Source organism: Coenobita brevimanus, chromosome 71 (genome assembly GCF_032717465.1).
Source record: "Coenobita brevimanus isolate Jiangsu-jjx chromosome 71, ASM3271746v2, whole genome shotgun sequence".
NCBI classification, from domain to species: Eukaryota; Metazoa; Arthropoda; class Malacostraca; order Decapoda; family Coenobitidae; genus Coenobita; species Coenobita brevimanus.
The window spans coordinates 23,511,157-23,538,762 of NC_137024.1; the positions used below are offsets into that span (position 1 = coordinate 23,511,157).

A 27,606-nucleotide genomic window follows, 5' to 3' on the forward strand; every position below is an offset into this window, starting at 1 on the left:
CGAGTACTTAAATGCTCTCACATTTTCCATTTCCCCACTATCCAACCTCACTGTGCTTTCAGTGATTCCATTTCCCTCAAAGACCATACCTTTGCTCTTCCTTACATTCATCTTTACATTCTGTTTCATACACACTCTCCCAAACTCAATCACAAAGCCTTGCAGCTCCCCTTCAATCTCATTCAACAATACAATATCATTTGCAAACAACAGAACTGGAAGTTTCCAAATGCTGCCCTCCCTCATTAGGGCCACTCAGACATCCACAGCCCTACCTTGTATCTCCTTTATAACCCCATCCATATACAGATTGAACAACCGAGGAGGCATGACACATCCCCATTTCAGTCCAACATTCAGATAGAAAAATTCATGCAGTTCACCATCTACATGCACTGCAGCCTTAGCACCATCATACATACTCTTCATAGAATTCAACAGCTTGCCATTTGCTCCATATATTTGTAATAAATTCCACATTCCTTGTCAACCCACACTGCCATATGCTTTCTCCAAATTCATGAAAGCTCCATGCAACTTCTTTCCCCTCTCTGGAAATTTTTCCACTAAAGACCGAAAGATGAATATCTGTTGTACGCAACCTCTTCCCTTCCTAAAGCCTCCCTGTTCTTCTCCAACTAATTCCTCTGTTATTTTCCAAACTCTTTCAGTAAGTATTCTACCATATACTTTTCGTTACACCAAGAAGACAGTGCCTCTGTGATTACCACACACTTCTTTTCCCCCCTTTTTCTCTCCACATTGGAATAATTATACTTGACTTTCAATCCTCCAGGACTCTACCTTCCTCCCAGGCCAACCTGCACATTGTCCATATCCATTCTTCTACTATCTCTCCCTCTTGCTACAGCTTTTCACCACACACTTCATCAGTTCATGGAGCTCTCCCCATCTTGACTTTCTTCATTGCTTCATTGCTTCCACTACTGATCTCACCCTCCCTTCTGAACTCCCACCTTTTTCCAGCCATTCCCCAGCCACTTATACTTGCATTATTTTCATTCTCTATGTTTAACAGTTCCTTAAAGCCTTCTATTCACATGCTCACTTTCTCTCCCTTCTCCACTATCAGTCTACGATTTTTATTTTTTACGCCCCTGCTAACTTCTTTATCACCCTGTCTAACTCTCTTTGCCTCCTTCCAGAACATTTTCTTGCATTCCTTCCACTTTACACTCAGATTTCTTTGAAATTCCTCATCCACTCGCTTCATACTGTCTCTGACTAATCTTTTCACCCCTCTCCTCCTCTCTGCATATAACTCTCTCCATTCCATCTCTCAACATCCATGCATGTGCTTCCCATCCACTCACTATATGCTTTCTTCTTTTGTGCCACAGCTTGCCTCATCTTTTCATTCCAACATGCTGTTCTTTTCATCCTCTTTCATCTTCTTCTCACCCTACACACCACCTCACATGCTGCATAGATTTCTTCTGTGAATATCTTGCACACACCTTCCACCTCCCTCGTCTGCTCCAAATCAGTATTTAACCAATCATTCCTTCACTTCCCTCTTGTGTTCTGCCTTTGTTCCTTCCTCTTGCAACCTTTCTGCCTTTTTTGTGTGGACTACTTCCTCTTGTCCTTCTCCCCTTCTATTCACCTATTGCATTTGTGCCTTGATTTTCACCACCAGCAAGTGGTAGTCAGAAAGTCCATTCCCCCAGCCTGTGCATGCTCTTGCATCTGTTACATACCTTCTCATTCTTTCACCCACGTACATATAATTAATCATTATCTTCCATTCGATTTAGTTCACCACTCACCCTGCTCATCACTCGCATGTATACCTGTGAATCATTTTGTGCTTTAAGTAGGTATTGGCAATTACCAACCCCCTCCCCACACAAATGTCCACTAGAGCACTGTCATTTTTATCCACTTTTGCAGGCACACCCCACTCACCAACTACTACATCCACTTTCACATTCCCTACTCTTCCATTCATATCTTCAATCAAAAACACTCTCTCACTCCTCGCAAAGTTTTCCATGCACTCTTCCTCATTTGCCCAGAACTCTTCTTTCACACTACTTGGACAGTCTACTGTTGGCATGTATACACACACAGTTACCCACGTTTGTATTCCTACTCTCAGTCTTATCCACACAATCCTTGAACCACCTGATTTATACTCTCTTATATTCTCCTTCCATCTCTTGCACACAATACATACATACCCTCTTGCCCTCTTATTCTCACCTGCTCCCACATGTATACCCTATCCATACTCCCACTCTGTTACACTCTCACCTTTCCATTTAGCCTCAGTCAATCCACATATGCCCATGTAAGCATCCTCAGGCACCTGGACAAGCTCTCTCTCTTTCACCTCATCATTCGCACCCCTTACATTCCTCGTTGAAATCCGTACCATGTCCTTTGTACCGTCCTTGGTTGTCACCTGTTGGTCTGTCCTAGTTGAGGGTATTTTGTTTGTCTTTCTAGTTAGTTGTTTTCTGGTGAGGGGCACTGACCTTCTGCCAACCCACTTGTTTACACATAGGGAACACATATTGGTTGGTTACTACCCAGTGTATTAAATGATTTCCATGATTACAGGAAGTCATTTGGCTTGTAACCCAATGTAGAGTTACCCTGGAATAGAGTATCACTGCACTGAGTGTGTGGATGATGAACACCCCCACCAGTCACTATATAGAGCATTATATTAAAGTTGTTTTCCGGGAATTAAACTTCAGTATTTATTTTGTCAGCACTAGCATCGCGGGAGAGGGAGTGACTTCACGAAGTCATCTGAGCCAGGATCAGAGAGAGGGTGAATCTACAACCTACAACACATCAGATGGTTCTAAGAGTTCAGATGACAGTAACAGTGGTAGACACGAGCAGTCCACGTACAGCAAGGAGGAAGTGGCTAAATTTCGATCAATGGCTGATTCATGGTGGGATGTAAAAGGAGATTGCAGACCATTGCATTCACTGAACAGACTAAGGTAAAGTAAAGAGGAAGAAGTATGTTAAGTTCTGTAAGTAGTCAGTTGTGTAAAGAAAATATACATTACTCAAAAAGTAAAAATATCTGAGTGTATGGTGAGAGGTGAATAAAATGGTAATACCAGTGGCAGGTGATATGTGGATCATCTGTTTTTAGAGAGGGTGGTGGTGGCGGCATTTGAGAAAGATTGTAATATAATTAAGTTTTGCTGTCAACTATCTTTTTTGAGACGTCTGTAGGAAGAGGCTGTATAGCCATTTGATCACTGTGTAGGGATTTTAAGTTGTTGATCAGCTCCAGTCTGGCTGAACAGACCCATCAACTACCGGCATCAGCAATCACCCCCCCCCCTCCTCTCCTGCGTAGTTGACTGATGTTCTCATGTGGTTGACAGTGCCTTGTCATAAAAAGGTGCAGGGATTAGTGTGGAGGTTTGATTCCTGGAAGGATGGTGCATTTGCATCTCCACCCAGTTAGTAGGAGCACTATAGCAGGCTTCCCTTCACCCCGTTATTTGGTTATATGGTTACCACCCAATGGTTTAAATGGTTTCCATGGTTACAGGAAACCATTATGCGCGTCACTCAGTGTAGAGCCATCTAAAGTGGAAAAAGAGTAATAAAGGTGACAGGAAGGAAAGGGAGAAGTAGGAAGAGAGGAGGGCAGACAGAAAGAGAATGAGAAAAAGATAGAAGTAGGCAGCACTACATCATGTGATAGGAAGGTGATTGCCACCACCTACCACCAGGCATTATAAGTCATAAAGTTAATTGGAGGAATCATCTCAGACTTACTGAGCTGAGGATTGGGTCGAGTTATACCGTCAGATGCTGACATGGAGTCTACATGTGGTTGTGCCCTGTACCTTGGGTGGAGGGAAGCAGCTACAGCATCTGCCCAGGAACCAAACCTCACATTTCCCTGCACCTTGCTGTGGGGAAGGACCTGATCCAACCCTGGCAAGGAACTCTGTCAGTTGCCACTAGTTTCCTTCACGGTTTATGTACTGTGCAGTACCTGGAGGACAGCCTCACAGAAACAGTTGTTTATCTGTGGTCAACAAGTCTGCTTGACCAGATAGACTTGGATGTAGCAACAACAGTTATACTGCCTTATTAGGCATAAGGACCTCCCTCCAAAGTCTGTAATGCCTTGTCCCTGTTGAAAAAAAAAGATTCCAAGTTGGAAGGCTTGTATATATTCCATGTATCACCATTTATACATTTATTTATTTTTATAGCAAGACTAACTGTATTCAGTTTGCAGTATTTTGCCTTAGTTCTATGTTAACTTTGTTCAGTTGATTTGTATAAGTATGGTGGTCATTTGGTCCCAGTTTGGCTTTTGTTTCTTTGTTTATTCAGGATTTTTTTATTGATTGCTTATGGAACCAGAAAGACAGTGGATGTTGCATCTTAGATACTCCTTTTTGTGTTCCATCTTTCTCTAGAATAGGTTATTTTTTGTAGTGCATTTGTTTTGTTTTCTTAGTAAAGGCTCCACCATGCATGCATATGTTGGCCTTGGTCACCTGATGGCGGCTTTCCATATTGCTCAATCTTTGGTAGCCTTCCTATTCAGTCCCTTATCTCTGAGGTCACACTGTATGGCCTTGCCCAAGACTCATTCGGTCTGCCTCATGCAACCTGACCCCTGACATCACACTTCTCAGTTTCTGCACCCAGTTGTCATCCTCCATCCTCTCAAGATGCCCAAACTATCTCAATCTGTTCCTCCTTATCACAGCACTGATACACTCCAGTACCATCCTTCCTCTCAACTCTTCAGTCACAAACCCAGTCCTCCCCAGGCTTCACATTCAAGGACATGCTACACATCCATCTAATCACTGTCATTTCTGTACGTTTGAGCCTATGAATATCCTCTTTCTTCACTGCCCAAATCTCACTCCCATACAACATTTTACTCCTAACACATGCAGCATACAAAGATCCCTTAGCCTGGAGTGAGGACCCTCATGATGTCAGGAGAGGCAACACCTCCCTGAACTTCCTCTAGCCACTCCTATCGCTAGTCATGGAGCTGTTATGTCCCCTCCCACACTACCACAGGTTCCAACAGCAATAGCTCAGTACAAGAAGGATGTTTCCTAGTGAGTTGTTCTTCCTATGATCAGCCCTTAGATGTACACTACATAGGATCTGCTCAGGCATCATAAATAAACACTGGCTTCTTAAGTTCACTGTCTTTAATTTCCAAATAATTACACTGAATGCTTTCCAACTTCACTTCAATATTCTCACAAGCACCAGACCTATACAAACTTTACTAACTGCAATTGCACACGATGCTTGACAATACTTCACTGTTTTCACAAGTACCGATGATATACAAACTTCAGTGATACTTCAGTGTTTGCCAACAACACCACTATTTTCACAAGTACTGAAAATATACAAACCTCACTGCACAACACTTAAACTGAGCTGAAAACCGACTGAACCTGCTCTAGTCTCTTCCCCATCCTTATATAATCTTGCTATATTCTAGAGTTTTCTGCATTCTATGAGAACAACAGTTGCCAACTTGGAGATATCCAAAACATGCCAGAGTTTCTTACACTGCACAATACTCTAAATTATTTAGCATAGAAACCCAAATTAACCCTCTCACGCACTGTAAGTTTCCGATAAGTTTTTGAGCCAGGCACAAAACCAAAACCCCGCTTAGGCTGCCTCCTCTCACGCGGAAAGGAAAAAAATTCTAAGGCCAAATTTACCCTCGGAAAACACTTATATTGTTATAAATCGTAGCCCATCGGCTTCGCTGATGTTTATATGGAAAAAAAAAAAAAAAAAAAAAAAAACATAGAACAGATGAATAAATGTGCAGATGTGAAACAAGAAAAACTTATTTAGGTGAAAACTAACTTCTAATAACTTCCCAACATCACTGCACAATATTTTTCCCGGGATGTGCAGTTGCAAAGTACAGTAAATGCTTACGTGCAGAATTTCATGAGCTGTCTAATGAGCCCCATGGCAATATGGTACACCCAGTAGTTTTTGAGTAAATAAAAAAAATAAAAAAAATGCCTAAAAATGTCTGATTTGTTTATCATTTCGTATATTGTTATTGATACTGTAACCAACATATATGTAAATTATTTCCAGTTTTGTAGCCCAAAGGTTAAGGAAGCCCATGATATAATAGACATTGTTATAACCCTTACCATTATTGAGAAAATGATTTTTGAAAAGTTAGGACGAGTTGCTTGAAGTAACAGCACGTAAGCTCGTGCTCGTATGTTTGTGTTTTGGACCTTTTCCCAAAATAATAATTTGCACACATAGGTTATTTTGCTTTACAAAAGTATGCATAAAAAATCATCAGCTTGCTCGTGCTTTCTTCGGATTTTTTATGTGACCTATACTTTATGAGTAAAATGCCTGAAAGAAAAACAATGAAATGCATCACATTTTCCCTATGAAAATATATAGTAAAGACACACATTTTACACCTTAAAATATATAGTGTAAAAACAAGACAAATAAGCTGGTTACTTACATCCATTAACAGTGTTGTAATGCTTCTGAAATGTAGAGATGGAGTTACAGAGAGGAGGAAAGGTATGATCACAGCCTATGTGTGTGTGATTATTTGTGATGTGTGTGTGTGTGTGTGTGGGTGTGGGTGTGGGTGTGTGTGTGTGGGTGTGTGTGTGTGTGTGTGTGTGTGGGTGGGTGTGTTTTCTTACCTAATTGTATCTTTACAGGAATGAGTCAAGCTTGTACTGTCCCGTATCTTAAACCATTTTCATCATACCTCTCTGTAAATTTATGAATTGTTTTGGCACACAGTATTTCATTCGGTAGTGCATTCCATTCATCAATTACCCTATTTGGGAAACTGTATTTCCTTGTCTTTATCACCTCTCTTTTTATGCAGTTTTTTGCAGTTTCCTCTTACTGATGCTTCAACATAGGATATCTGTCTATCAATCTATTGCCAGACTCCTCAATCTCGTTTGGGGTGGTCACAAACAAAACTCCTCCACGTCGCCCTGTCCCCCGCCATTTCACTGCCTTGCTCCCAACTCACACCCCCCTCTCTCATATACCTCTCCACTCCATCCCTCCATCTCATCCTCAGCCTCCCCCTCCCTCTTTCCCCCTCAACCTCACTCACATACACTCTCTTCGTCTGTCTTTCACCCTCCATCCTCTCCACATGGCCAAACCACCTCGGTGTGTTCCTCATAACGCTTCCTATCACATCCACATCCACACCACAACACTCCTTTATATCCTCATTCATCAGCCTGTCTCTCCATGTGACTCCACAGGCTCCTCTTAAATAACTCATTTCCACTGCTCTCACTCTTGACTTGTGTCTTTCCAACATCGTCCAAGCTTCACTTCCATATGTTAGAGTTGGTATCACAATACTGTCATGTAGTAACTTTTTCACTTCCATGCTCACTTCTCTGTTTCATATCACTGCTTTCAAAGAACCAGCAACCTTTCTTCCCTGCTGTACCCTTTCAAGCACTTCACCTTCCAAACCTCCATCCTTACTCATCACACTACCCAAGTACTGTACTTAAACGTACTCACATTTTCCAATTCCTCACCATCCAACCTCGATGTACATCCACTGACTTCACCTCTCTCAAAGACCACCACTTTACTCTTCCCTACATTCACCTTTAGATTCCGTTTCTTACACACTCTCCCAAACTCCTCCATCAAGCCTTGCAGCTCCCCTTCATCTTCACTCAACAACACAGTATCATCTGCAAACAACAGTACAGGGAGTTTCCAAACACTACCCTCTTGCACCAGGGCCAGTCCAACATCCACTGCCCTACCTTGTACCTCTTTTATTACTCCATCAATATACAGATTGAACAACCATGGAGATATGACACATCCCTGTTTCAACCCAACCTTCAAGGAGAAAAATTCACTTAGTTCACCATCCACATGCACTGCAGCCTTAGCACCATCATACATACTCTTCAAAGCATTCAACAACTTCCCATCTACTCCATATATTCATAATACTTTCCACAATTCTTGTCTGTCCACCCTGTCATATGCTTTCTCCAAATCCATGAAAGCTGCATAGAACTTCTTTCCCTTCTCTAGAAACTTTTCCACTAAAGATCTAAGAATGAATATCTGACCTACACAACCTCTTCCCTTCCTAAAGCCTCCCTGCTCTTCTCCAACTAATTCCTCTGTTCTTTCTCTAACTCTGTCAATAAGTATCCTACCATACACTTTACCTATTATACTAAGAAGACAAATGCCCCTATGATTACCACACACTTCGTTTTCCCCTTTCCCTTTGTACAAGGGTATAATTATAACTGACTTCCAATCCTCCGCGACTCTACCTTCCTCCCAGGCCAATCTACACATCTTCCACATCCAGTCTACTACAATCTCTCCCCCATGCTTCAGCATTTCACCACACACTCCATCAATTCCTGGGGCTTTCCCCGATTTAACTTTCTTCATTGCTTCCACAACTTCCATCCTACTGATTTCTTCCTGTCTTCTCACATCCCTCTTTCTCCCAGCCATTCCCCAGCCACTTATACTCGCATTACTTCCATCCTGTATGTTCAACAATTTCTTGAAGTGTTCTCTCCATCTGCTCACTTTTTCTCCATTCTCCACTAGTAATGTACCATTTTTATCTTTCACTCCCCTGCTAACCTCACTTCCACCCTGTCTTACTCTCTTCACCTCTTTCCAGAACATTTTCTTACAGTCCCTCCACTTTACACTCAAATTCCTTCCAAATTCCTCATCCACTCTCTTCTTACTCTCTCTTACTAATCTTTTCACCTCTTTCTTTCTACATATAACTCTCTCTTTTGCCTCTCAACTTCTTCCACACCCCTATTTCTCATCCATTCATTGTATGCTTTCTTCTTTTGTGCCACAGCTTGTCTCACCTCTTCAGTCCACCATGCTGTTCCTTGCACCCCCCTCCGTCTTCTCTTCCTCCCGCACACCACATCACATGCTGCACATATTTCTTTTGTAAATATCCTACACACACCTTCAATGTCCCCCATCTGCTCCAATTCATATTTGCCCAATTGTTCCTCCACTTCTCTCTTATACTCTGCCTTTTTCTCATCCTCTTGTAACCTTTCCAGTCTCCTTGCAACTACTCCTTCCTCTCGCCTTTCCCTTCTTCTATTTCTCCATCTTACTTGGATCCTAATTCTGGCCACCACCAAGTAGTGGTCAGAAAGTCCACTCCCCCAACCTCTATAAGCTCTTGCATTCATTACACATCTTCGCATCCTTTCATCCACACACACATAATCAATCATTGCCTTCCTTTCATTCAGTTCACCACCCACCCTTCTCATCACTCGCCATGTATACCTGTGGATCATTTTATGCCTGAAGAGGGTATTGGCTATCACCAACCCCCTCCCAGCACATAGGATATATAATCATTTATGTCTATTTTCTATCTATCTATTTATCTATAGCCCGACGCCCTAATCCCTCAAATGGTGGCCACAGACAAAACGCCTCCAAGTCGCTCTGTCACCCACCATTTGACTACCCTCCCGTAAACTCACTTCCCCCTCCCTCATATACCTCTCAACTCCATCCCTCCACCTCATCCTCACTCTACCCCTCCCTCTCCCTCCCTCCACCTCACCTACATACACCCTCTTAGTCAGTCGTTAATTCTCCATTCTCTCCACATGCCCAAACCACCTCAGTGTATTTCTCCTAATCTTCTCAACCACATCCACATCCACCCCACAACGTTCCTTCACTTCTTCATTCGTCAACCTGTCCCTCCATGTCACTCCACATGCTCCTCTCAAGTAACTCATTTCCACTGCTCTCACTCTTGACTTGTTCCCCTCTTGCAAGGTCCACGCCTCGCTTCCATATGTCAGGGTAGGGATCACAATACTATCATGCAGTGACTTCTTAACTTCCATACTCACCTCCCTATTTCTCATCACTGCTTTCAGTGAACCAACAACCTTCCTTCCCTGCTGTACCTTTTCATGCACTTCATCCCCAAGACTGACCCCTGATCACACTACCCAAGTACTTGAATGCACTCACATTCTCCATTTCCTCACCATCCAACCTCACTGTACATTCTGTGACTTCATTCCTCTCAAACACCGTAACTTTACTTTTGTTTACATTAACTTTCAGCTTCCTCCTCCTACACACTGTCCCAAATTCATTCACCAAACCTTGCAACTCCCATTCATCTTCACTCAACAATACTGTATCATCAGCAAACAGCAACACCAGAATCTTCCAAATCTCACCCTCATTCATTAGGGCCACCCCCACATCCAGTGCCCTACCTTGCACCTCCTTTACAACCCCATCCATGTATATATTAAACAGCCATGGAGACATCACACAACCCTGTTTCAGTCCTACATTGAGATCAAAGAACTCACTCAGCTCACCATCCACTCGCACCGTAGCCCTAGCTCCTTCATATATACTCTTCACAGCACTCAACAATTTCCCATCCACTCCATATGTTCTTAATGACTTCCACATACCTTGCCTATTCTGTCATAAGCTTTCTCTAAGTCCATGAAGGCAGCATACACTTTCTTTCCCTTCTCTAGATACTTTTCCACTAAACATCTTAGAACAAATATATGATCTACACACCCTTTTCCCTTCCTAAATCTCCCTTGTTCTTCTCCAAGTAGCTCCTTTGTCATATGCCTAATCCTATCAATGAGTATTCTATCATTTATTTTACCAGTCACACTAAGAAGGCAAGTACCCCTATGGTTACCACATACTTCTCTCTCCCCTTTTCCTTTGTCTAAAGGAACAATTATGCCTGATTTCCAGTCCTCTGGAACCCTTCCCTCTTCCCAAGCCAATCTACACAACTTCCATATCCACTCCACAACAATCTCACCCCCATACCTCAGTATTTCACCACACACTCCGTCAATTCCTGGGGCCTTTCTCAACTTGATCTTCTTCATTGCTTCCACTACGTCCGCCCTACTGATCTCTTCCTCCCTCCACTCATCTCTTCTTCTCCCAGCCATTCCCCAACCACTTATACTCGCACTGCTCTCACTTTCTACATTCAACAAATCCTCAAAGTGCTCCTTCCTTCTCCTCAATTTCTCTCTCTTCTCCACCAACAGTCTATTATTCCTATCTTTCACTCTCCTACTATTTCCCCTTTCACACTGCCTTACTTTCTTTAGCTCCTTCCAAAACAATTTCTTACTCTCCATCCATTTCACACTCAGATTCCTCCCAAACTCTTCATCCACTTTCTTCTTACTCTCCTTCACCAGTCTCTTCACCTTCTCCTGCTTACATATGCCTCTCTTTTCTCTCTCTCATCTCCCCTACCTCTGCCCGCTAACCATTCACTACATGCCTTCTTCTTTTGTTCCACAGCTCGTTTCATCTCATCATTCCACCATTCTGTCCCTTGCACACCCTTGCATCTCCTCCTCACTCCACAAACCACCTCACACACAGCGCCTATCTCTTCTGTGAATATCTTACATACATCTTCCACCCCTTCCATCTGCTCTAGCTCATACCTTCCCAATCTTTCTTCCACTATGCTCTTATACTCTGCGATTTTCTCACTCTCTTGCAATTTCTCCACTCTTGTCAGAGGAGCTGTTTCCTCCTGTCTTCCCCTTCGTCTCCTCAACCATTTTCTTTGCAGCTTTACCTTGGTCATCACTAAGTGATGGTCAGAGACTCCATTCCCTCACCCTCTCCACACTCTTGCATCCAACACTTGTCTTCTCATTCGCTCATCCACACACACATAGTCTATCATTGCCTTTCGTTCAACAAGTTCACCATCCATCCTCCTCATTACTCTCCACATATACCGTTGGATCATCTAATGGCGAAAGTAGGTGTTGGCTATTGCCAACCCCTTACCAGCACAGATGTCTAATTTCTACTTCCCTGATATGCATTTATATAGCATAAGCATGTATCCTCTTTTTCTTCTCTCCTGTAGTGTTGGCAGATTCAGTTTTTCTTGTCTTCCTTCATAGCTTAGATCCCTTAAGCTTGGTACCCTTCTTGTAGTGGTCCTTTGAACTTTTTCAGTCTTATCTATGTGTTTCTTGAGATTAGGATTCCAGATTACTGATGCATACCCGATGGTTGGTTTGATGAAAGATGTTGTTATCTTTCTTAGCATGTCTTCATTTATGCATGTGAATGCTATTCTTATATTTGCAAGTAGGTTATATAAAGGGTGCAAATGATGAGGTGAACGAGGTGCTTGAGGGTGTGAAAGTGGATGTATGTGGATTAACTGAAACTGAATGAAAAGGTGAGAGTGTGAGAGAATGGGAGTATGGATGGGGTATATGTGCAGGAGTAGGTAAGAATGAGAGGGCTAATGAAGGAGTGTGTATTATTGTGAGTAACAGATGGAAGGAGATTATAAGAGAGTATGGATCAGTTGCCTCAAGGATTGTGTGGGTAAGACTGAAAGTTGGACTACAAATGTGGGCGATTGTGTGTGTCTATGCGCCAATGCAAGATCGTGGAAACAGAGTGAGAGAAGAGTTTTGGACAAATGTGGAAGTGTGCATGGAAAAATTTGAAAGGAATAAGAGAGTGTTTTTGATTGGTGATATGAATGGTAAAGTAGGGAATGTGAAGGTGGATGGAGTAGTTGGTGGGTGGGGTATGCCTGCTGAGATAGATGAGAATGGCAGTGCTTTAGTGGACATTTGTGCTGGGAGAGGGTTGGTGATAGCCAATACCCTCTTCAGGCATAAAATGATCCACAGGTATACATGGCGAGTGATGAGAAGGGTGGATGGTGAACTGAATGAAAGGAAGGCAATGATTGATTATGTGTGTGTGGATTGTCACAAATTCGCGCGATTGTGTATTATACAAATTCGTGACATTGTACATTGGTAAGTAAACCACGAACTCTAGTGGAACTCCCACTGGGCATCATTCAGTTCAACCGTCCTCGTATTCACTTCGATCGGGATGGTTTTCAGAACATTTGTCACTGTTTCTTAAGTGCCCATTCTTATGCACGACATTAGTGCATTCACTGAGCGATTTTATTGCGTGTGTATATCGTCCGTCCTCTCTCCGTTGACCGTTGAAGTTAGGCCACGCCTACTTCCGGCAAATATGGCCAGCTCTTACCTCTCTTCCCAGTTTTAACTTAGTCAGCTTTGGATCACCTCGAGGATAGGATCGTTTGTGCCCAGCGTAGAGCAGCGTCTGCGTTGTACAGCGATTTCATGGATCTCCACCTAGACTGTGATCGGTGAAGTGGGCTTGCAGCAAATAGCAGCATATGGTGTTCATGACGCAGACGCCCAGTCTTTCGTAGCAGCTCCATTCCCTCCACTGACCAGTATTTCCGTTCGTTTTTTCAAGGCTTAAGTCTGATTAGGTTCTGAATGAGCGAGTGAGTGTATTTCTTTTGTTATTTGAATTTATGAGTCCCTCAGTGACCGTGAATTCCCCTTTTTGAATTCATTTTGAGACTCATGTAACATAAATTTATTTTATTGTAATCAACAAATTTACAGTTCTTTTCTTTGAGCTTAATGGAATTAGAATCGTGTTTTATTTCTCCACATTAAGCTTACTTCAGTTTGCCGCTCCTGGTTTGCACAAATTCCTTACATTGTTCATAACTGGTATTTAGGCCAGTTCTTTTGTATCAAACTTAAATCCGTTGTGCCAGCCAGGAGTTAAGCACCGGCAAGAACCTGTCCATTATGATTCGTTTTCGTTTTCGTTTTTAAAGGCTCCAACATGCTTGCATGTGTCGGCCTTGGTCACCTAATGGCGGCTGTCCACGCTGCACGATCCATTGCAGCCTCCCTGTTCAGTCCCTTAACCCTAAGGTCACACTTAATGACCTCGTCCCATGTCTTTCTCGGTCTACCCCTCATAACCCCACCCCCAATATTATCACTTCTCACCTTCCTCACCCAATTATCATCCCACATCTTCTCCACATGTCCAAACCACCTCAATCTACCTCTCCTCATCACAACACCAATACACTCCAGTCCCATCCTACCTCTCAACTCTTCCATTGTAAACCCAGCCCCTCCAGGCCTTGGACGCAGGGACGCACTGCACATCCACCTAATCATTGTCATTTCTGTACGTCTGAGCTGGCGAATGTCTTCCTCCTTCACTGCCCAGGTCTCACTGCCATACAGCATTACACTCCTAACACATGCTGCATACAAAGACCCCTTAGCACGTAGGGAGAGCCCTCTCAATGTCAGGAGAGGCAAGAGCTCCCTGAACTTCTTCCAACCACTTCTCACCCTAGCAACAGAGCTAGCTCCAGCCCCACCTCCAGCACACAACATGTCTCCCAAATAACAAAACTCTTCCACACACTCAAGAGATTCACCAGCAAGTTCAATCCTTTCACGTCTGACGATCTCCACCTGCTCACCCCAGCACGCCATACACATAAAATCAGCATTATCTTGCAGTCTACCTCTGATACCACTACATCTCTTATGCACCCATTTATCACACACACCGCACAAGATGGAATTACTTCCCACGCCCTTGTGGCAAACTGCACATGGCCACTCTCCCTTGTCTTTGACAGTACCGCCACCAACCCTAGATATCATCACTTTTGTTTTATCTGCATTTACCCTTAAACCCTTTTGCCCCATACCATCTCTCCACTTCCTAAACCTTTCCTCTGCCTCCCTTTCATTCTCTGCAATCAACACCAAATCATCAGCATACAACAACTCCCACGGGAGTCCGTTTCTAAAGTCACGTGAAAGGGCTTCAAGTACCATGATAAACAACAAGGGACTCAAGACTAACCCCTGATGCACACCAACATTCACGGAAAACTCATCACTCAAATCTCCATTCACTCTCACCTGAGTGTGAGCACCCACATACATGGCCATAACCACCCTAACCAGCAACTCCTCCAAGCCAAGCTTTCTCATTGCCCACTTCACCACCTCTCTAGGGACTCTGTCAAAGGCCTTTTCCAAATCAACAAAAACAAAATAAAGATCCCTTCTCCTACCAATATATTTTTCCTGAAGCTGTCGAACAATGAATATGGCATCAGTGGTCCCCCTACCTGGCATAAACCCAAACTGTATCTCATCAATATTCACTCTTTCTCTAATCATACCTTCTAAAACTCTCTCCATTACCTTCATTATCTGATCTAAAAGCTTTATACCTCTATAATTTCCTCTTTCCAGGGCATCACCCTTCCCTTTATACACATTTACAATTACACTCTTCAGCCAGTCATCTGGGACAACACACTCATAAATAATCCTATTTATCAGGTCAGTGACTAAACTCACCCCTATATCACCTGAGGCCTTCAACATTTCGGCAGTCAACCCAGACACACCTGCTGCCTTCCCCACCCTCATCCTGCCTATTGCCTCACTCACAGTAGCAGCATCAATCAAAGGCCAAGGGCCAGACACTGGATCTGCTGGCTCCAAACCTTCCCTGTCCCAGTCAAACTCTTCATTCAACAACCGGTTATAATGCTCTCTCCATGCATCTTTAATATCCTCACTGTTCACCACTACCCTTCCTTCATCATTCTTCACACACTGCTCACCTATGATATCCCGATTATCCCTCTTCACCTGACCTGCCACCCTAAATATATTTTTCCTTTCCCCATGATTTAGGTTATCAAGTAATTGTCTCTGTGACTCAGACTTTGCCCTGTATACCTCTCTCCTAGCCCTATGCTTGGTAGCCAAATATTCCTCTTTGCTACCACCCTTCTTCCATTCCCGGAAAAGCCTTCTTTTCTCCTTAATTGCAGCTTCTACACCCTCATCCCACCACCAAGTTACTTTATGTCTTGGTGGTCCTCTTGTCCAGCTGCATGTTACATCAGTAACTCTCAAGAAATTGTTTTTGAGGGCTCTGTACTGTTCATTAACGCCTCTTTCTACAGCTCCCTGTTCAGCCACTACTCTCCTCAACTCGCTATAGAAGGCATCCCTTACTACTTGGTTTTTCAGCTTCCATATTTTCCTCCTAGGTACATAAGTCCTCTTTTTCATCACTTGTCCTTCAAGCACCATATCACAAATCAATAGTTTGTGCTGCTGCACACACTCCTCATTTCCTATAACTTTAACATCCCTCACTAACCTCGTATCGGCCCTCCTAACCAGAAAATAATCTATCTGACTGCTATTTCCTCCAGACTCATACGTAATTAACCTACTGTCTCTTTTCCTAAAATATGTGTTGCACACAATCATGTCCGTTGCCTCCCCAAACTCGAGTATCCTTTCCCCTTCTGCATTCCTTAGACCATATGCACATCCCCCATGCACTCCTTCATAACCTTGTGCTGCTTCACCTACATGACCATTTAAGTCCCCTACCAAAATCACTATCTCATCATCCCGCATACCACCCACTACACGTATTAAATCATCCCAAAATCTATCTTTCTCTGATTCATCCAATCCTGCCTGTGGAGCATATGCCGATATAATCACAGCTATCTTTCTTCCCAACAGAATTTTCACTACCAATATCCTATCGCTTACTCTCAAAACATTCATAACATATTCCACCCATTTCTCCGCAACCATCATACCAACACCTCCATATCCGTCTGTCCCCCCCTGCCAAAACAACTTATAGCAACAGTCCTTCCCAACAATCTTTCTGGCTGATCCACCCCTGTACTGGACTTCCTGCAAACACGCCACATCCACCCACCTCCTACTGAATGCCTCAACGACTTCACCTGCTCTTCCCCTCAAACTTCCCACATTCCATGAACCCACCCTCATCCCCATGGGTGATTTACTGTCCTCAGGCTTGCTTTGAAACCTTTTTTGTTTTGTCATCTTCAGTATTAATAAATGGGGACAGACACAGCACAGGTCCCACTCACTGCACAATCCCAGGTCCAGGCAATGGATCTGGGACCCCCAGCCCACCAGCTTACCAGTGGCTGTGGTAGTGGCCTCGGGGCACCCTGCCAGGACAGCTGCAGGGACACCCTCCAAGCGCGTCTTGGCACTGCAACTATCCCGCCATTATACACCCACTGATAGGGCAGCCTCCTGGGGCGCTACTCCCAGGTTCGGGCCCCTCTCTATTGGGCGGAAGCGGCAGCCTGGGAACCGCAATGCCCTGTACCCTCTAGCACAGGCCCGAGCCCCATCTCGCCCTGGACCCATGATCTATGCCGGCGGAACCCCCGCCACGCCTCCCCCCAGAAGTCCGCCACTAGGTAGCGGGGGCAAAGTTTTCTGGCCGCATGCCCTTGCTGGCGCCAACCCCTGTAACGTAGTGGGATACGTTGTGTGAAATGTAAAGTGCATGTGGTGTAGTGCATAGATAGTTAGAGGAAATGTTTGGGAGAGTATGCTGGTTTACTCTCCATGTTACTGTCACACTGAAAAGGTCAGCAAAGGGGGATGGTTAGATGGCTAGTGAAACAGGAGCTCCAGCTGTCCCTATCACCAGCATTCCCATTCCCCTCGGGAGTACTACCCTGTTCGGCCCGTGGAGTCACTTTCTCAAGAGGCTAACAGTACTAACAATCATGAGCGCTGATTGTTAGTACTGTTAGCCTCTTGAGAAAGTGACTCCACCCCTGACAATCAATAACTACTACTAATCATAATGGACAGGTTCTTGCCGGTGCTTAACTCCTGGCTGGCACAACGGATTTAAGTTTGATACAAAAGAACTGGCCTAAATACCAGTTATGAACAATGTAAGGAATTTGTGCAAACCAGGAGCGGCAAACTGAAGTAAGCTTAATGTGGAGAAATAAAACACGATTCTAATTCCATTAAGCTCAAAGAAAAGAACTGTAAATTTATTGATTACAATAAAATAAATTTACATTAATGAGTCTCAAAATGAACTCAAAAAGGGGAATTCACGGTCACTGAAAGACTCGTGAATTCAAATAACAAAGGAAATACACTCACTCGCTCATTCAAAAGCTAATCAGACTTAAGCCTAGAAAAAACGAACGGAAATACTGGTCAGTGGAGGGAATGGAGCTGCTACGAAAGACTGGGCGTCTGCGTCATGAGCACCATGCGTTGTTATTCGCACAAGCCCACTTCACCGATCATCGTCTAGGTGGAGATCTAGGAAATCACTGTACAACGGAGACACTGCTCTACGCTGGGCACAAACGATCCAATCCTCGAAGCGATCCAAAGCTGACTAAGTTAAAACTGGGAAGAGAGGTAAGAGCTGGCCGTGTTTGCCAGAAGTAGACGCGGCCTAACTTCAACAGTTAACGGAGAGAGGACGGACGATATACACACGCAATAAAATCGCTCAGTGAATGCACTAATGTTGTGCATAAGAATGGACACTTATGAAACAGTGACAAGTGTTCTGCAAACCATCCCGATCGAAGTGAATAGGACAGTTGAACTGAGTGATGCTCAGTGAGAATTCCACTAGAGTTCGTGGTTTTCTCACCAAAGTACAATGTCATGAATTTGTAGAACATACAATCGTTCGAATTCGTGACATGGATGAAAGGATGCAAAGATGGGTAACGGATGCAAGAGCATACAGAGATTGGGGGAGTGGACTTTCGGACCACCACTTGGTGGTGGTCAGAATCTAGGTCCAAGTAAAATAGAAAAATAGAAGAAGGGAAGGACGTGAGGAAGGAGTAGATGCAAGGAGAGTAGAAAAGTTACAAGAGGATGAGAAAAAGGGAAAATATAAGAGAGAATTGGAGGAACAATTGGGTAAATATGAATTGGAGCAGATGGGGGACGTGGAAGGTGTGTACAAGATATTCACAGAAGAAATATGTGCAGCTTGTGAGGTGGTGTGTGGGGTGAAGAGAAGACGAAAGGGGTTGCAAGGAACAGCATGGTGGAATGAAGAGGTGAGAGAGGCTGTGGCACAAAAAAAAAAAAAAGCATGTAATGAATGGATGAGAAACAGGGGCGTGGAAGAAGTTGAGAGACGGAAGAGAGAGTTAAATATAGAAAGGAAGAGAGAGGTGAAAAGATTAGTATGAGAGAGGAAGAAGAGATTGGATGAGGAATTTGGAAGGAATGTGAGTGTCAAGTGGAGGGAATATAAGAAAATTGTTCTGGAAAGGGGTGAAGAGAGTCAGACAGGGTGGCAATGAAGTTAGTAGGGGAGAGAAAGATAAAAATGGTAGATTACTAGTTGAGAAGGGAGAAAAAGTGAGCAGATGGAGAGAAGACTTTAATGAATTGTTGAACATAGAGAATGAAAGTAATGCGAGTATAAGTGGCTGGGGAATGGCTGGGAGAAGGAGGGAGGTGAGAAGACAGGAAGAAATTACTAAGATGGAAGTTATGGAAACAATGAAGAAAGTCAAAATGAGGAAAGCCCCAGGAATTGATGGAGTGTGTGGTGAAATGCTGAAGCATGGGGGAGAGATAGTAGTAGAATGGATGTGGAAGATGTGCAGATTGGCCTGGGAGGAAGGTAGAGCCCCGGAGGAATGGAAGTCAGGTATAATTATTCCCTTGTACAAAGGGAAAGGGGAAAAATAAGTGTGTGGTAATCATAGGGGCATTTGTCTTCTTAGTGTAATAGGAAAAGTATACGGTTGGATACTTATTGACAGAGTTAGGGAAATAACAGAGGAATTAGTTGGAGAACAGGGAGGCTTTAGGAAGGGAAGAGGTTGTGTAGATCAGATATTCATTCTTAGATCTTTAGTGGAAAAGTTTCTAGAGAAGGGAAAGAAGTTGTATGTGACCTTCATTGATTTGGAGAAAGCATATGACAGGGTGGCTAGACAAGGATTGTAGAAAGTAATAAGAATGTATGTAGTAGATGGGAAACTGTTGAATGCTGTGAAGAGCATGTATCAGGGTGCTAAGGCTGCAGTGCTTATGGATAGTGAACTGAGTGAGTTTTTCTCTCTGAAGGTTGGGTTGAAACAGGGATGTGTCATGTCTCCATCGTTGTTCAGTCTATACATGGATGGGGTTATAAAAGAGATACAAGTAGGGCAGTGGATGTTGGAGTGGCCCTAATGAGACAGGGTAGTGTTTGGAAACTCCCTGTACTGTTGTTTGCAGATGATACTCTGTTGTTAAGTGAAGATGAAGGGGAGCTGCAAGGCTTGGTGGGTGAGTTTGGGAGAGTGTGTAAGAAAAACGGAATCTAAAGGTGAATGTAAGGAAGAGTAAAGTTATGGTCTTTGAGAGAGGTGAAGTCAGTGAATGTACAGTGAGGTTGGATGATGAGGAAATGGAAAATGTGAGTACGTTTAAGTACTTGGGTAGTGTGATGAGTAAAGATGAAAGTTTGGAAGGTGAAGTGCTTGCAAGGTACAACAAGGAAGAAAGGTTGCTGGTTCCTTGAAGGCAGTGATAAGTGAGTATGGAAGTGAAAAAGGTATTACATGACAGTATTGTGATACCAACTCTAACGTATGGAAGTGAAGCTTGGATGTTGTTGGAGGGACACAAGTCAAGAGTGAGAGCAGTGGAAATGAGTTATTTGAGAGGAGCCTGTGGAGTCACATGGAGAGACAGACTGACAAATGAGGATATAAAGGAGCATTGTGGTGAGGAGGTGGGTGTGATAGGAAGAGTTAGGAGGAACAAATTGAGGTGGTTTGGCCATGTGGAGAGAATGGAGAGCAAGAGACTGATGTAGAGAGTGTATGTGAGAGAGGTGAAGGGAGAGAGAGGGAGGGGATGGCCAAGGATGAGATGGAGGGATGGAGTGGAGAGGTATATGAGAGAGGGGTGTGTGAATTGGTAGCAGGGCAGTGAAATGGCGGGGTACAGGGTGATGTCGAGGCGATTTGTTCGTGGTCACCCCGTATAAGGGATTAAGACGTTTGGTAATTGATAGATGGACAGTATACATATTTCGTACCTTCTCAGTTATGTGGTCAGCTGGAGATAGTCTGTTATTGATAATCACACCCAAGTCCTTCTCTCTGTCTAGTATGTGTATGGTTTTACTTCCTAACTTATAATCTGAATCTGGTCTTTTCCCACCTTTACCAAACTTGATTACATGACTCTTGTCCACATTGAATTCCATTTGCCATGTATTACTCTATTCATAAAGTTTATTTAATTCTTGTAGCTCTTTACAAGCATCTGTGTTAGTAATTCTCCATTGTATTTTTGCATCATCAGCAAACATATTTAAATAGCTTTCATTTCCAGTATTACCATCTGTGTCATTTGTATACACAAAAAACATAATTGGTGCCAGCACTGAGCCCTGTGGAACTCTGCTAGTCACTTCCCTCCATGATGAGTAATTTCCTCTTAGTACTGTTCTTATTTCCCTTTTTCTGAGAAAATCTTGCATCCAACAGTACAGTTTCCCTCAGATTCCTCCTTGATGGTACAGTTTCCATAAAAGTCTTTGGTGCGTTACTCTGTCAAATGCTTTCCTGAAATCTAGATAGATACTGTCCACTCATCCTTCTCTTTTCTGTAATGTTTCTGCAACTTTATCATAGTAGCTTAACCCCTTAACCACGGGGCGTCACTTTCGTTACGCTTGGGAGCAAGGGATCATTCCGCGGGGCGTCACTTTTGTGATTCTGTGTTATATTGAATTCCCCCGTGCTTTCAAGTGGTGGCTTGTATCATCTATCAGTACTGCCAGTGTCCAGCACTAGTCAGCGCTCCTAATCTAATCTGTACTCCCATCCATTGTTGACAATTTAGCCATTTCTCCCCATTCTTGACTCCCCTCCCTACCTCCTCTGCATTACCCTATCCTCTCGTCTGCCCGGCCGTGCTACACTAAGTAAGTCTTACCTGGAATTTTCACTGATTTCATCCATTGAAATAAGCCCTATACCCTATTCTTATACCAAATAATATATACAAGAAAGAAATAAGGTAAGTGAGAGTGCCATACACCTAGAATTGGCTAATTATCACCTGACAACACCTCATGTGCACTCGTTTGCTAATTTTCACTGTTTATTTCCCCTTGAAATATGCCGTATAATCTATTTTCGTAATAAAAATATATATAAGCAAGGAAGGGAGAAGCCTAAGTGATATTTACATTCACCTGGAACTACCTAATTATTGCAGGCCACCACACTGTATTCTACGCTAAGTAAATTTTCCACTGATTTCATCCATTGAAATAAGCCCTATGCCCTATTCTTATACCAAATAATATATACAAAAAAGAAATAAGGTAAGTGATAGTGCCATACACCTGGAATTGGCTAATTATCACCTGACAACACCTCACGTGCACTCGTTCGCTAATTTTCGCTGTTTATTTCCCCTTGAAATATGCTGTATAATCTATTTTCGTAATAAATATACATATAAGGAGGGAAGGGAGAAGCCTAAGTGATATTTATATTCACCTAGAACTACCTAATTTATTATGTATTGTCTTGGTTTCCTGCCAATCATTTCATTGCTGTTTATTAGCAGGTCTCACAAGGCTGAAGTTGGTAGTATTGCACTCACCCTAGCCAGGCGGCAGGAGGCCACCACTATCAGTTCACTGTTGTCTTTCAAAGTGAAAGTACGTCTGATTCGCTCCTGCTAACTTCCGCCGCTTTTTAGCCCCATGTAAAGGGCCCTGTGACCTTTACCGCCTACTAAACCTCGTGTGGAAAGAGGTAAAAGGCTGATAATTGATAAAGAGTGACTACAATCTTTCTGTTGAGTAAAACAGTGCAAATGGAATTGTAAATAATGTGTAAACAGCAAGTGAAAGCAGTGAATGTAAATTTAAGTGAACAGTGGAAAATAGTTTTATAAGTTACTTCAAGTGACTGTGCATAACAGTGTAAATAAAATAGAAATGTAAATAATGTAAATAAAACAGAGAACGTAAATAGAAATGTAAATGAGTAGTATAAGAATACGAGTTTATATACTAGGAGTAACGAAATTGAAAGTTTCACTCTAGCATGTCTGAATACTATGAGTTATGAGAGTAAAGGTGAAAGTGACATTCACTCTTAATGCTAGTAATCGGTAGAGAGGCGGCTTGCAGTCCTAATGGACCCAGGATCGAATCCCGGCTGGGGCAGGGAACAGTTTAAGGATTTGAATTTCCTAAAAGCAGACTTTCCTGATCTACCAGATGACCCGCCGACATGTCGTAAAAATACCCCCGCTGATACCAATACACCAGTCCTGTATGAGACAGCCCTAGCATGTATTCAATATGGACGGTGGGTGTTAGCGCCGAAGTGGTGACATGTGGAGGTGTAGGAGGACTACTGGGCCTTGGGATAGGCAACTGCCCCCAAGAAATAGGCCCTGAGCCTTTGCCCAGAGTCGGACACATAAAAAAAAAAAAAAAAAAAAAAAAAAAAAAAATACAGGACGAGAAAGTGAATGCTACGTATTTTACTGAAAGAAATTGAATGCCTACAGTGACAATAAACTACTATTACTGAAGGAAACTTATGGATGAAGACTGTAGATATATATAAGTGTTATATAGTAATAGAAATATGAACTGTGAGGGTTTTTATGAATAATAAATGACAGAACACCAGCGGCGAACGATCGGAAGTGGGAAGGTCATACGCCCTCGTGATTTTCATTGCTTTCACAGTGTTTTTTTTTTTTTTTTTTTTTTTGGAGTATGGATTCCAAACTATTTGAGAATCATAGATTAGTGTTTCTAGTGATAATATCAGACTGTGGTAATCATATTACGGGTTTTCGGGAAGTGTAAAGTGGAGACTTTGTTACCCAACTTCAGAGGTCTCCACAAGTCCTACGGTACTCGACGAAGGCTCAACAAACACCCCAGGAGAAAGCTGAAGGTATGTGCCATAAACATATATGATTTTAATATTCTAGGACTAATAACTGATTTTTGGCAAATATTTTTAGAGAGTCTGTCGGAGCGCGAATATGCCCGCGGGAGCCGCAAGAAAAAGCAACACAAGCCCGCGGTTAAAGGGTTAATAGATTAGTGACACATGATTTTTCCTTTCTGAAACCAAATTGCCTTTCAGTTATCATATGTTCTTCTAGATGGTTTTCCCAAACTTTTCTTATAGGCTTTTCCAGTATCTTACAACACTGATTAGTGATACTGGTCAGTAGTTTAGTGGATTTTGTCTATTCCCATTCTTGAATAAGGGAACAATGTTTGCTTTCTTCCAAATATCAGGTAGTTTACCTAGACCCAAGGATTCCTTGACTATTAAAGATAATGGTCAACTTAGCTCCTTTGCACATTCATGTAGCACCCAACATGGAATTTCGTCTGGACCATTTGCTTTTCCATCCATCAATCATCCAATCCTACATTGCCCCATGAGGAGTGTAGGAGCCTGGGGCTAGGCAGTTGGTCCTGACATTTAAGATGAGAGTGCCCAGCCTCACTCATCCCTGAGTGACATTACGTGAGCAGTAAACCCCAACCATCCCTTGGATATAAACCTTCACCAGCTCAATCTAATTGCAGTGCAATAATTACCCACTAGACCACCAGACACCAAAATTTGGTTATATGGTTATCACCCAGCATAGTAAATGGTTTCCTGGTGTACAGGAAACATTTGGCTTGTCACACAGTGTAGAGTCACCTTCAGGCAGAAGGAAGAGGAAAGAATGAAGTAAGGAAAGAGAGAAGAGAGAGTGTAAAGTCTCCTGTAGGCAGAAGGACGAGGAAAGAATGAAGGAAAGAAGACAGACGATGATGAAAGGGAAGAAGGATGGAGAAGAGGAAAGGGCAGACACCCGAGAGCAACACTACATCGAGTGAGTGGATGGTAAGCACCTCCATTGACCACAAATTTGCTTTATCTGATTTATTTAACTCCTCCTTTATTTCTTTTTCTGGTATTTGTATATCTGGTAATATGTTTGGGTATGCATGTTCCATATCATCCCTCTCAAAATTATTTTCTTCTGTAAAAACTGATTGGAAATTCTTATTTAGTGCATCAGAAATATCTTTCTCTTGTGTATAGAGGATCCCTTCATCCGTAATGGATTGTATTTTATCTTTACTTTGGTTTTGCTTCAGATGTAGCTGTAAAATAGCTTCGGTTGATCACTATTTTTGTTTATGATGTCCTCCTCAAACTGTTTTTGGGATTCTCTCCTTATTCTTGTGTACTCGTTTCTTGCCTGTTTATAGTTTTTATATGCCCTCTCACTATTGTGTCTTCTGTATCTGTTCCACAACAAGTCTCTTTTTTCTCTTTTGAATTTTTCATTCTTTATTAAACCATTTTTGTATTTTCATTTCTGCTTCTTTGTGCTGAGGGATGTAATTTTGGACTCCTGTTTCATAAAGTTCTCTGAGTTTTCTATGTATAACATTTAAATCTTTTCCTCTAAGCTCTTTTTCCTAATCTTTTTCTAAGAGTATTTCTTTAGGTCATGATAGTTGCCCTTTTTGTAGTTATGGCTTTTTTTGTAACTTTCATTACTGTTAACTATGTCATATGCAATCCTGAAGTTCCATCCATCCATCCATTGCCAGACGCCATATATCCCAAATGGGGTGGCCAAGGGCTTAGAGTTAATTGTTTACAGGGAGGGGCACTAATCCTCCACCAACCCCACTAGACACGTAGGGATGCCAACAGCATCAGGTGTTCCCAGGCGGTCACCCATCCAAGTACTAACCAGATCCTGAAGTTGCAATTTAATATTGCATGGTCGCTTTTGCCGAATGGAGGGTGATACATAATATTGTCAGTATCATTTTCTTGCTTAGTAAATATAAGATCTAGTACTGATGGTACATCGTCCTCTTTTTCTGGTGCTTTCTTTTACATGTTGCGTTAGGAAAAACTCATGTACGAGGTCCAGTTTTTTTTTTTTTTTTTTTTTTTTTTTTTTTTTTATAAATATATATATATTCTGGACATAGGCTTCACAGCCTGCTCTCAAGGCCCAGTAGTCCTCCTACGTACCGCACACTTCTACATGTCACCACTTCGGCACTAACACCCACCGTCCATATTGAATACATGCTAGGGCTGTCTCATACAGGACTGGTGTATTGGTATTAGCAGGGGTATTTTTACGACATGTTTGCGGGTATTCTGGTAGATCAGTAAAGTCTGATTTTTACGAAATTTAAATCCCCTTCCCCAGCAGGATTTGAATTTTGGTCCCAACAGCTTTCCTGACTTTGTATATCTAGGGTATTCCAATTTATATTTGTATTTAAATCTCCAGATAATATAATTCTTTCAGATTTCTCCTCCATTTTATGTAGTAATGCTCTTAAACTTGTTTGTGTGTGTGTGTGTGTGTGTGTGTTCTTACATGATTGTTCTTACCTAATTGTATCTTTACAGGAATGAGTCAAGCTCGTACTGTCCCGTGTTTTAAACCATATTTATCGTACATATCCTTAAATTTGTGAATTGTTTTGGCACACACTCTTTCATTCGGTAGTGCATTCCACTGATCAATTGCTCTGTTTGGGAAACTAAATTTCCTTATGTCTTTATCACCTTTCTTCTTATGCAGTTTTTTGCAGTGTCCTCTTGCTGATGCTTCCCCATATGTTAAGTAATCATTTATGTCTATTTTCTCTTTCCCTGATATGCATTTATATAGCATTATCATGTGTGTGGTAATCATAGGGGCATTTGTCTTCTTAGTATAATAGGAAAAGTGTATGGTAGGTTACTTATAGACAGAGTTAGAGAAAGAACAGAGAAATTAGTTGGAGAAGAACAGGGAGGCTTTAGGAAGGGAAGAGGTTGTGTAGATCAGATATTCATTCTTAGATCTTTAGTGGAAAAGTTTCTAGAGAAGGGAAAGAAGTTGTATGCAGCTTTCATGGATTTGGAGAAAGCATATGACAGGGTGGATAGACAAGGATTGTGGAAAGTGTTAAGAATATATGGAGTAGATGGGAAGTTGTTGAATGCTGTGAAGAGTATGTACGATGGTGCGAAGGCTGCAGTGCGTGTGGATGGTGAACTAAGTGAATTTTTCTCTGTGAAAGTTGGTTTGAAACAGGGATGTGTCATGTCTCCATGGTTGTTCAATCTGTACATGGATGGGGTAATAAAAGAGGTACAAGGTAGGGTAGTGGATGTTGGAGTGGCCCTGGTGAGAGAGGATAGTGTTTGGAAACTCCCTGTACTGTTGTTTGCAGATGATACTGTGTTGTTGAGTGAAGACGAAGGGGAGCTGCAAGGCTTGGTGGATGAGTTTGAGAGAGTGTGTAAGAAACGGAACCTAAAGGTGAATGTAGGGAAGAGTAAAGTGATGGTCTTTGAGAGAGGTGAAGTCAGTGAATGTACAGCGAGGTTGGATGGTGAGGAATTGGAAAATGTGAGTACGTTTAAGTATTTGGGTAGTGTGATGAGTAAGGATGGAGGTTTGGAGGGTGAAGTGCTTGAAAGGGTACAGCAGGGAAGAAAGGTTGCTGGTTCCTTAAAAGCAGTGATAAGAAACAGGGAAGTGAGCATGGAAGTAAAAAAGTTACTACATGACAGTATTGTGATACCAACTCTAACGTACGGAAGTGAAGCTTGGACATTGTTGGAAGGACACAAGTCAAGAGTGAGAGCAGTGGAAATGAGTTATTTAAGAGGAGCCTGTGGAGTCACGTGGAGAGACAGGCTGACGAATGAGGATATAAAGGAGCGTTGTGGTGTGGATGTGGATGTGATAG

General features: G+C 42.5%; 1 protein-coding gene across 2 annotated transcripts in view; it reads left to right on the forward strand.

Moving 5' to 3' along the window:
• The window catches only part of Coq3 (ubiquinone biosynthesis protein COQ3, mitochondrial), a 423,669-nt gene that overhangs the window by 96,847 nt on the left and 299,216 nt on the right, over positions 1–27,606 (forward strand). For both annotated transcript variants that reach the window (XM_080277702.1, XM_080277701.1), the window contains exon 3: positions 2,742–2,981. In XM_080277702.1, the coding sequence (XP_080133828.1) occupies positions 2,742–2,981 (240 nt within the window). The remainder of the gene's footprint in view (positions 1–2,741; positions 2,982–27,606) is intronic.